This window comes from Equus asinus, chromosome 15, assembly GCF_041296235.1.
Source record: "Equus asinus isolate D_3611 breed Donkey chromosome 15, EquAss-T2T_v2, whole genome shotgun sequence".
In the NCBI taxonomy this organism is placed as follows: Eukaryota; Metazoa; Chordata; class Mammalia; order Perissodactyla; family Equidae; genus Equus; species Equus asinus.
The window spans coordinates 32,987,752-33,000,143 of NC_091804.1; the positions used below are offsets into that span (position 1 = coordinate 32,987,752).

General features: G+C 42.7%; 1 protein-coding gene across 15 annotated transcripts in view; it reads right to left on the minus strand.

Moving 5' to 3' along the window:
• The window catches only part of PTPRT (protein tyrosine phosphatase receptor type T), a 1,011,807-nt gene that overhangs the window by 114,395 nt on the left and 885,020 nt on the right, over positions 1-12,392 (minus strand). For all 15 annotated transcript variants that reach the window (XM_070485956.1, XM_070485943.1, XM_070485942.1 and 12 more), the window contains one exon: positions 4,006-4,151. In XM_070485956.1, coding sequence (XP_070342057.1) covers positions 4,006-4,151 — 146 coding nt within the window. The remainder of the gene's footprint in view (positions 1-4,005; positions 4,152-12,392) is intronic.

Consider the following 12,392-nt stretch of genomic DNA (forward strand, 5'->3'; position numbering starts at 1 on the left):
GGCCTCAATCATGCCTGCTTCCTTACTTAGCAAAGAGCTTGAAGGCCCAGTGTCTGACGATCCTTAGAGATGGATTGCCTTCACCCACCAACATGGAATCATTCAACAGAACAGAAGCATAATGGCAAAGACAGAGTTAACTAATGGTGCCCAGTGGGCCAGTGAGTCTGTCAAACACCATTATGCGAAGGGCAGACAACCCAGCCCCATATCATAGGAATTCAACATGGATTTGCTTTGAAGCATTTTGATTGGGACTGAAAATGAACAAAGAGAAGAGGACACTATGAATAAAAGATATAAAGAAGAAGGTTTAAGCATGGATACAAAAAAAGTGTCAGAAGAAAGACCCCAAAAATGATCCCAGTGAATGAAAGATCTCAGAAAAATATAACAATCAGGTACACAGAGCGATAAGATCAAAATCGGATTACTTAATAAAAGTAAGAATTTCTTTAAACTGAAAACAATGTACATTGTTTGTCCCTGAAATGTGACATGCTCTCCTTTTTCAAGAATACCAAAGCACTCCAAAGCAACAGTCCATACCTGACAGAGCCCCAACAACCCTGTGGCCCGAGGCCATTGTTCCTACACAAATTTGCGAGCCTTGATTGAATGGATGTTGCAAATTTAGCAGTCACCTGGAATAGAAAACCCCAGAAAACAAACCTACACAGGGATGCATAGAGTGTGAATCAGGCAAGAGCCCACTTGTTCAATAATGAAATAATTGCTCAGGGCACGTTCTTCTGTAATCTTTCCCTATGTGACAACCATTCTCGTGCCCTGCCTCTCTCAATACTTCCTCAACATTTGCAAATAACCTCAGGGTCTCCTAAAGACACCGATGCAGAAGCCAGACAGTCACTTTCCTAATGCCACGAAAATAGATTCAATTTTACATACATCAGGGCGATTTCAGAAGCAATTTCTACATCTCCAGTGTAAGCATTACTTACATTTTTCTCCCTTCGAATCTCATCCCAGTGCTTCCACAGGGCATTTTAAAAGGTACCTGATGCATTCCAGGGCATTCAAAAGAATCCCGAGAGCATGTTTGTGGCTGTAGCCTGAGGACATCAGATGCATTGAGTCCTAAAGCACTCATTGATTGAAACAAATGCAAAATTTCTTAATAAGTATGTATAATGTCAATAGAATTTTTCTGTCTTTTTAAAAGCAATATCATTAAAATGTGAGTGCCTATATATATATATATATATGTCTGTATATATGTGTGTATATATATATAATACATCAATTATTTGGAAAGACTGTCTCTGGACTTTAAAACATCTAATTAGATTCTATTGGATATGCTTCCTCTTCCTTTCTGGCTGGCTAATCTACCTCAGTCTTGGATACTTTCCTCTTAAGAATCTAAGTTTCAGCCCATGGGGAAAACAGTGGTGATGGTTCCCCCTGAAATCCAAGAAATCAGTGTTACCCAGGTTTTCACTTGAGATCAGAAAGCTTAAGATCAAATATTTACAATTTCAGATGATTATCATGCATCTTCGACCCTAATTTTTTTGGCATTCAGAGTCCTCCCAGGACATATTGATAAATGGAAAAAAGTGTGTGCACAAGGCTGGCCTTACAGCAAAGGTTTTGGGTGAATGGGTACCACTTGGCCAGTATGTTCCATCAGCTAGACTTGCTAATGAACATCCTTTCCCCTGGGCTAAAAGCAGGAGAGTCAGTGACACGTTAATACAGCCAGAGGCTTAGGCAGCTCAAGATGAGCCTTTCTTTAAGGACAAGCCAAGTCCATTTCCTTGCCAACACCTTTCTGCTTCTCCTGGCCTATGTCGATATCCCCTTTTCCCAGTACCTAGGGAATGTATAGATCCCAGAAATGTGTCTGGGTTGAGAATGGAAGAAGGACTGGTTTATGGTTAGGTAGACTGCAAACTTGCTCTGCTGTATGAGACAAATGGAAGTTAAATATCTGCTCATGAACTAATCAGTATGTGCCATTAGACTTTGTCTTTAAAAGCTATTACTCAACCTTAAGAAGTCTTCAAACTTAGCAACATCAATAATGGGCAAAGTGATAATGTGTGCCTATGGATATGATGCAAAGGGAGGTACACAATATGACCTATGTGGTATTTTTGCCAAAATGTTTAACCTGAATGTTATCATGATGGAAAAAAATCAGATGGATCTGGATCGTGGAACAATCTAAGGGACAACCGGATTAGGCTTTTAAAAGATGTCAGCATCCTGAAAGAAAAAATAAAGGTAGGCGGGCTGTTCTAGATGAAAGGTGGTGAAGAGATATGATGGCCAAATACAACGTGAGTACCTTGATTGGATCCTGGATCAAAAAAATAATAGGGCCATTGAGGAAATCCAAATACGCACTGGTGTATTAGTTATTTAAACAAGGTTACATTTCTTGGGTAAGATAATTTTATTGTGGTTATGTTGAAGAGCTGTCCTACTTCTTAGGAAACACATGCTGAATTCTCTGGAGGTGGAATGTCATGATGTCTGCAACTTACTTCTAAGTGGTTCAGAAATTATATATAGAGAAAGAGAGAAAGAGAGAGAGAGACAAAGTGCAAATGTTGCAAAATGTGAACAATTGGCAAATCTAGGTAAAGGGTATATGAATTTTCATTTTGCTATTTTTTTCAATCTTTTTATAGATTTAAAACTAATCTCTCTTTCCCAAGACAGCACGCCAATATTTGAAAACAGCTACTGCCTCCCTCAAAGTCCAGCGTTCTTAACCAGGGTGCCTATAAGAACCTCCTGAGTGGCTTTTGCAAAAGCCACCTCCCTGAGTCCCCATCCTACCCTTCATCCTCCAGGAGATTTTGATTGAGTGAGTAAAGTGCCAGCCCCAGATATATGTATTTTGAAAACTTCCTTAGATGGGTTCTGTGCTGCATTTCAGGTTAGGAATCACGGGTCTGAGTTATCCTCAGATCCCGGAGCCATCAGGAGCTGGCTATGTCTCTCTGGGAAGGTCGGCCCAATACATTGATCCTTGGATACCTTACCTATAAATTGGGAACAGTCACAGGAAGTAAGGATGAAGGAGGTCAATAAATATTTGTTTCCTTCCTTTCTTCATTCTCTCATAGATTCTCATCATCCCAAATTGATCAATCACATCTAAGTGATTTTCACAAAATATGATTTCTTTCATTTGCCATTGATACAGTGTGGGGAGGACATTCGTTGATGCTCATATTACTTTAGATTTCCTGCACTCCCCAATTTGGAGCAGAGGCTGGGGAATCTAGCATTTCTATTAAATCCAGGAAAGAACTGACTAACAGAAAGATAAGAACAAAAGTCAGCTCTCTTGAGTCTGATCACAAAGCTAGCTTTAGATTACCCATCTTGAGGTTCTCCTTTGGACAAGGGTTAACCCCGAAATCTTAGCCACTTCTATAGGCTTGGCATCCTGTATTAACTCTGCATAAGGACACAGGCGCTCTTGACTAAACACTACTTGGAACATTGGCTGTAGCTTGGAACTGGCCAAGGCTTGGGAGGCACAGCCTGTAGGTCTGGAAATGTTACTCATCAGCCATGGTTCTCTGGAGAAGTCACCTCTCAGATACTCAGTTTCCTAAGTACTCAAAATGGAGACAGCAATAATCCATGACTCACCCACCTTACATGGTTTCTGTGAAACACTGTTTTGAAAACTGTAAGACATTCAATATGGCATGTTTTTCTCCTTAAGGGCATAACCGTGTCCTCCTCCTTTTTGACTATTAGTAGTTTTGACCTATCTTTATTTCTGTCTATTGCATTTAAGATGGCTTGCCTCCATTTCTATCTACTTTGGGGTAGATTCTTAAATTCTACTCCAAATTGTTAAATTTTCCAGGGAGAACCTTGATCCCTGGAGCACCCCAGGGAAGCATCTAGACTCCACGCCCTACAGCACCTGACCACCACGAGGGGTCCACAACAGAGGTACCAGGGTCAAGCTGGACCACGGATGTCCCCTTCCCCTTAGTTGGCTCAACTTACTGAATCCGTTAACGTCCTGAGAGCTAGAGAAGCCTTCATCGTTGCGGCTGGCATTGAGCTTGGTGGTAGGTTTGTCGGCAGAGGCCACAGGCCCCATCTCCCTCTGGGCTCCACTCTGTGTCTCCTTCTGCTTCTTGGCCAGCTTCCTTTGGGACATGTGCAAGGGGAAAAATCACAGTCAGATGGTGCCAGTTGCATTAAAGCATTGGGAAGATCAGATTGCTCTCCTTCCCCACCCATCATCTTCAACCCTCAAACTTGGTTCATCCTCCAGGAATAAAGTCAAGATGCTTCCTCCAATGTCAAGGTGGAATAAACGTAAATCCCCCCGAAACCTCCAGTGGCTTCCATTTACTCAGAAACATGAGGCTCATCCTGCCTCATTCCCAACAATGGGTATGTTCTTTACTCGAGCTTAACCTGGGAAATCAATGAGACTGGCATGACGCTTCCCGTACTCTCCTTTCAAAGGGAGGGAGAAGCCAGATTGATCTTTCCATTCCCATGGCTCTAAGTGAAATTCAAAATGGAGCCAAGCCTCTCTCAGGGACTGAGCTCATGAAATAACGCACCAAACAATGGTAGATTGAAGTAGGGCCTGATGGTTGGCGGTGGGTGAGGGTGGAAGTTAGTTATTCTTGTAGCTCAAAATGAGAAAAGTTAAAGCTGAACTTGATGCATAGTTATTCCTATAGGAATAACAGACCCTCAAAACCAGAAGGGTATTTACCATAATACTAGTTTAGAGCAGGGGTTCTCAAATTCTGGCGTAAATTAGAATCATTTGAAGAGCTGAGGAAAACACATAGATGCCTAAGCTCATGGAGGTAAGACAGGGCCTGGACCTTTGTATAAGCACGAAGTTCCCCAGGTCGTTTTGACACTGTCCATTGGAGGTTACAACTGTCAGTTGTGATGTCAGGCAGACCTGGGTTCATATCCTACCCTCCACAACCTGCAGGCTGCATGACCCAGGGCAAGTTTCTCAATGCCTTTAAGTTCTGAACTCTTCCTCTGTATACTGTGGCAAACAGTAGGCTTAACCTCATAGGGTTGTGAGGATTAAATGAGGTAATGTGTGAAACACTCAGAGCACAGTGCCTGGCACATAGTGAACATCCAACACATGGTGGCTGCTATTCTTGTTTTTACATAATCACCACTGGTCCCACGACATTCTGAGGTCTGAATCCCCCTCCAACAGCCCCACTGTGAAATCCCTGGATTATAACAAGTGATCGAGACTTTGACACCTCACCAGGGAGATGAAGGATTAAACAGATCTTCATATGGATTTGAAATCTACCTCCCTTAAATTTTAACTAATTGGTCTTAGATCTATTATCAGAGATATAAAAATATGACTAACTCCTCTTGCATATGACAGTTCTTCAAATATTTCTAAAAAACCAACATGGTCCCACTGAGTTTGCCCAATATTTATGCATCTAAGTATAGTTACTATGTTCCTATATTATATTATGTTATGATAGGAAAGGCTATTGGTTGCACATTAAATATCTTGAGGGTAAATTCTTCCAGGTCTCTTGCTCCATTTTTCACAGGCTGTGGCAACAAATTCAATCTTGGTCACTCCTATACCAATACGGAAAGAACAGATGTCTCAGAGAGGTAAAATTCAGTGCCATCCGTGATTCCACTTGATCATGAAATAGGCAGTTTCAAGAGGTAATGAGCTCTCGGTCGGTATTAAATGAAAGGATAAACCTAGACTTAGAAGTATTTTAGAGGAGTTCATCTAGGATCAATTCTAGTTTGATAGTATGAGAGTATCTTCCTCCACAGGAGTCCCTTGATGCAGGTGTGGACTGCACAGAATAATGACAGATGGCACATGTACATGAGGATCATTTGTGTTTATGTGTAAAAGGACTGTTGACAAAGGTGAGAAGGGTGTAGCGAATCCAAGGTATACTATAGTGACAGGAGGACTGTTTACCAGCCTTGTGTCCAGAGGGACAAGTAGAGGAAGCAGTCAGCAGAACCTAAAAGGAGAGAGTCATGAAGAGGAGGTCACTTGCACAGAAGCAGTGTCTTTCTCTTGAGAGACTCAGCCAGTCCTGGATGACCTCACAGGGAGGGAACCAGAGGCATAAAGCTCTGACTACATTCTCCCCCCTCCCTCTGACCTCCTATAGTGGCTCTCATTAGCTGAACCCAACTGGAAGCCAGAGGCATGGAGTCCAGACAGATCTAGCTCTGCAAGCAGACAGCAGAGCGCGGGAGCATGGGGAGTGAATCTAGATCCAGGAAATCTCCACCAAGAGGAGAAGAGCTTTTACCTCCCTCATTTTGGCCACAATTTGAAGATAAATGCAGCCTAAAACAGAATTTTTCTTCTTTTTAAAAATGTTCATTGGCCTGTGGAAAGAAGGGCACTCAGTACTAGGAATGCATCTTTCGTTAGAATGCTTTGGCCACAGGCATTCTGTTCCACTAGTGAAACTATTCCAGGCAGAGAGAAAAACAAGAAATAAAGCATGAGATCACTTGTGTCTTTTCTTAGCATTGGCAGATAATCAGAGAGAGGGTAGGGGGACACTAACGGAAGAAAAATGAGTAATTCTGCGACTGATGACATTTTGAAGTTTTATTCTTCATTTATTATCAAAAAGGAGCGTGTTTAAAAATGTATATGTGACCTTCTTAATCATAAATTGGAAAAGATATATAGCAGATCCTTTGCCTCTATCAGAGCTTGGCTCACATTGCCCCAGCAGGAAATAAAAAGGAAATCCGATAAGAGAGTTAACTTTAAAACTATAAATGAGTATGTATTGGAGGCTTTGATAGTTCCTTGGAGGCAGAACTCCCAACCAATCTCATTCCATTTAGGGTGAAATAATATGGAGAGAGTTGTCTTAGGCACAAATCATTGGTTTCCAAAGGAATATAATAAAAATAAGGCCTCGCTGCATCCACGAAAATTGGCATTTTACAGAAATGTCTAGGTAGCTCTGAACACCCAGATGAAAAACAATGAAAAACTGAGCCTCTCCAAAACGTAGAGATATTTAAAAATCGGACAACTAATTGAGTTGTAAAAACGCAGGTGTATGAAATCTACAGTATTGAGCCCTCAGTTGACACTATGTATTCATGGTGATGATGACGCTGTATAATAATTTCAAAGTGAATAGACAGGTGTTTCAGGAACAGGTAAACGCAGTTACAAAGTGGAAATGGAGAAGATGTGGAAGGAAATAAAACACAAAATCACAGTTCTGGGATCTATCTTTATTCTATCAGAATTTAAAATTTAAGTATTAAAAAACCTTCTCAGTAATACAGACAAAATCATATTCATTCTGATAGCCATAGAGTTTAATTGATATCCCACCCCTTTCCTTAAGAGAAGGAAAAACTCAAACTTGTGAGTAGGGCATATAAGACCCTTAGACTACAGCTCCAGGCTTCAACTCAGCCTTATCTTCCACACACATTTCCTTTTAGGAAATAACAACTACCTCTTCTCCCTCCCCGATCATTCCTCAATACTCTACATCCCTTAATGTGTCCCCATTCTCCTCCACTGGCCACCTCCTCTTCATCCTTCATGGCTCAGAGGCATTCAAATGTCACATCTCCTTTGAGGTTTCCTCTTGCTCCTCTAAACAGATTTGTGGTTTTCTCTTCTTGGTTGATTCGTCCATTGAACAAATATTTATTGAGCACCTACATGTACCAGTCTTTGATAGATGTAAGAAGGTCATAGTGTCAAAAGCCAGACATGACCTTGATCTTCATGGAACACAGAGACTGATGGCAAAGACAGGCACTAAACAGATAAATACAGAAACAAATATAAAATCACAGAGGTGATGGAAGCCAAGAAGGGGAAATACGTGGAGCTATGAGCAAGTAAATAGCTGGTTTGAACCCTGTCAGGAGATCAAGGAAGGCCTCATTGCCTTGTGAGCTAAGCACTTGACTAGTCCAATGGCAGCATTTCAACTCTCCTTCCCACTAAGGCAAGAACCTCTTGCGTGAAGGGCTTTCGACTTCTTGCACCTACTCCAATTTCTTGTTGAGTGTCTGGCACATAGCTGGTGTTCAATAAATTCGTTATATAATTTCATACTTAAAAGTCTCCAATTTGAAGCGTAGAAAAGATTGTTATCCTACCCTGACCGCAAATTATAACCACTTTAAAAAAAGATACAGGCAAGGAAAGAGGAAGAAAAACCTGCATGAAATTAGCTTGTGATCTGGAATATTTCTACTTATGAATATTTTTGGCGAAGAACTTAGCGTTTCCTTCCTGTGGTTGTCACAGAACTCTTGGGACGTTTGCAGAATTAATGGAATGTTCACAGAAGTCAGAGATTTTTTTTCTCTCAGAGCCTACAGAATAGCCTAGCTATAGAATGTTTAAAAAAACTCATAAAATAGTCACAAGATACACGGAAGGGTGCATAACTCCTGGAATCCTTAGATCCTTCAAGACTCAAATACTTGTGACTTCCCAAACCTGGAGTTTTTTCTCTAGTTGTTCTGAGATTCTTGTCAATTGGGTCACACAATTTCGCCAGCAGGGGGTACCAAAAGCTGGTAAAAAGAGAGCCTGTCTGTTCTTCTGCAGGGACCTTTATAGAGCTGAAGAATGTTATAAGACAGAGCAATCCGAAGTTTACTGCTTCTGACAGGTGGGGCTGATGTGGTGTGGCTGCGGCTCTTGGCATTCTTTCTTCTAACAGATCACTCTGAGGTCTTGCTGACCTTTGCTTGTTAGCTGAGCGAGAGAAGGTGGCAGGGGATGTGGCCATGATGGACTGTGAGTCCTATGACTTATTCTGAGTACCACTCTTTATAAGGGATAGCGGCAGGTGGAATGGCTCAGGGGAGAGGAATGCGGGGCTGTGAAGGGTTCTGAAATCATGCTATGAGAGGCAGAGTGTCTGAAACAACCAGGGATATTTCTCACGGAGAGGGAATACTCAGGAATAGTCTCTTCACACTATCTGATGTCTAGCTCTGTGTGGCCTCAGCAGGCAAAATTAGAACCAGGTTGGCTGGACACAAAGAAGAAATTTCCAGCTAAGTAGAACCCTTGGGTCTCTTTTAGAAGTGCCTATAGCTTGAACGGCCCTTCCCATTTTTTCTTCTTTGGCAGCCTTCTTTTTACCTTTTAAGGCCCAATTCAAATGTCCTCTACTCTTAGAAGTCTTCATCTCCTCCCCAGAGTTAGTAGTTTCTTCCTCTTTGCTCACTAATTTGTTGGAAAAATACATAATGAGCACTACTTTGAATGAGTGGCTGTTAGAAACAGATCATGATGTAAAAAGTCAGATATAACCCCTTCCCTGTTTAGCCTTTTGTAGGTAATGAGCTCCCTATCACTGGAGGAGTTCAAATAGAGACTGAGAACCAACCTGGAAAAGAGCTGGTAGGAAATTCCAGCATCTGCATTCTGCAAAACCCTTGATTCTGTTCTGCACTAGAAACAGGAGGCCCCAGCCAACTTGGGGAGCATCTTGAGGGTTCCATCTAGGATTTTCCCTGGACACGAAGGCCGTGTCTCCTGGGGAGACACTGATCAGGCACTCTTCCCTTTCTCCACATGGCTCTTCCCCTGGCCCAACCTCCACTGACATCTCTGGACAGACTTTCCTGGGAAACCACAAAGGTTGCAACCCTGGATCTAGAGAGATAGCTCAGCTTACAGGAGGTGGACAAAGAAAACACACAGCTGAGACTCTGCTCCTATTAAAAACTGGCATTGTATTCTTTGAAGCCAGGATGCTCCTGTGCTGACATGGTGGGATCTCTAATTAAAGTCAGTCATCAGACTGTAATGGAACTGTGCCATTTATGGAAGACACTGAGGCCTGGACAGAGAAGGGGCGTAGCGAGGCACACAGCACATTGGTGGAAGCCACAGGACCTGAACCCAGCACAAGACAGTCCTTTACGTCACTTCAGGATGAACTTAGAAGTGCAAATTCCGTCCATGGTATACATGATTCTAGTCCCTTATGAATGCTGCAGAATTTCGTTAATCCAAACCCCACTAACTCAGAATTACTGTAATTGAGGCAGAGGCTGGGCTACCCCACATCAGAGTTGAGAGCGTAAATGAGGATATAGATATATGTGCAGGATTTAAAGGAGAACACGGCGCTTTCTCTTATGTCAGGAGGAAGGAAGGCAGAACAGTTAACACACTGACTTTGGTGCCAGACAGCCTGGCATCAAAACCTGGCTCCATCGCAGACTAGCTATGTGAGCTCTTGCAAGTTACTCATCCCTCTGCCTGTCAGTTTCCTCCTGTCTGTAGAACACAGGTAACATTAGTACTCCCTTGGAAGGTGGTTGTGAAGATTAAATGGTGTGTCTAGCGAAGGATTTTTCCCAGTGCGAGGTACACAGAAAGCACTCAATAAATGCTCTTTAGTAATTTTTTAAATACAGGAAACAGGCACGTTAATTTAAATGGTCTCATTACTTATTAAACATGAATTCTCTATACCAGATGCCCCAAAGAATGACTTTTCTTTAAAAACATTCTTTGATGTATTCTAGAGCCATGCTTCTCAACCTTGGCTGCAAAAATCACTTGGGGAGCTTTAAAAATTACTGATGAGATTCTAATTTAATTGGTCTGGGGTGCAGCCTGGGCATCTGGGTTTTCAGAAGCTCTCCAGGTGATTATAAAGCGCCACCAAGCTTGAGCACCACTGACGTAGAACAGCGGTTCTCCACGTGTAGTGTCTGGACCAGCAGCATCGGCTTCCCTTGGGAATGTATTAGAATGCAATTTCTCTGGCCGCACCCCTGACCTAGTGAATCAGAAACTCTGGGTGATTAATAAGCCTTCCAGGCAGTTCTAAGGCATGCTATAGTCTGAGAGCCCTGATGCTGTGAATCCACTCTCTAGCTGGTCTGAATTAGTGAAGAGTCCCTATCATGTTTTGTCAGTGAATGGAGGGCCAGGCAATAGAAGACCTGAGTGCCTGCCCCCGATCTCTAAGTATCTCACTAAGGTACCAGGGCCGTGCCCTTTCCCCTCTCTGGGTATTGATTTCACTATAGGGAGGAATTGGCATCTAAGAACCACGGCAAGAACTGATACCTCTTAAATGACTGCTGTTGATTGAATGATGCCCCCCGCTAAAAGACACATTGAAGTTCTAACTTCTGGCACCTGGGAATGGAACCCTATTTGGAAATAGGATCTTCACAGATGTAACCAAGTTAAGATGAGGTCATTAGGGTGAGTCCTAATCCAATATGACCGGTGTCCTTATAAGAGGAGGGAAATTTGGATAGAGACACACAAGGAGAACGCCATGTGATGACAGAAGCAGAGACTGGAGTGAAGCCGCTGGAAGCTAAGGAACACCAAGGATTGACAGCCACCAGCAGAAGCTAGGAAGAGGCAGGGAAGGATTCTACCCAGTCACGGAGGGAGCAGGACCCCGCTGACACCTTGATTTTAGACTTCTACTCTCCAGAACTGTGAGAGAACAAATTTGGCTTCCAGTTTGTGGTACTTTATTATGGCAGCCCTAGGAAGTGACTACAATAACCATGAAACCACAAATCCTAAATTTACTTCATCTATTTAATAAACATTTATGTAGCACTTATTCCATGCCAGGCACCATTCAAGCTTTTACAAACACAGTTTATTAACTTCTTTAGTTCTTGTAATAACTCCGTGAGTTTGGTGGTATTACTATCACGGTTTTACAGATAGAGTGAGGCAGAGAGAGTTGACGTAATTCACCAAAAGACACCCAGGCTTTAAGCGATGGGGCTGGCATTCAAACTCAGGCACTCAGACTTCTGAATATTTTCTAAGATTCCTTGTTATGTCATGCTCAGCCAAGGACCCACACACATCTACCTTTGTCCCAAAGCTTTCTCAGCTGGCTCCCTTCCTCTCCAGGCAAACGCACTCACGCATAGACACATGAAGCCAGAATGCTCACATTCATACCCATTCACATCCTTCAAGCAATGCACATCCTGTCTGCTCATTACCTCTGTTGGGTACCAATTGTGGAACATGACTGGTGGGTCCTTCCTCTCCTACTCCCATCACTCTAGCTTGTGGCTTCTCAGTGCTTCCACCAGAATGGCAAAGTTATAGAAGCAAGCAGCAGATCTCCTCATAATTTGAAAGGCCAAGGGACCTCGGCCATCACCTCTCTCACCTCCCTCTCTCTGCTGTCTTGCTCTCCATGTGTGTGCCTCCACTGTTTTGCCTCTGCTTCTATCTTCTGCCTGTGGCTGCCTCTCTTTCCTCCCTGCCTGGATGGGCTCTCCTACATACCACACTCTTCCACTAAGGACAGAGTCCAACTCAGTCTGATGGTTCTCTGGAGCTGGAAGGGGAAATAGTGCAGCAGAAGACCTAAGAC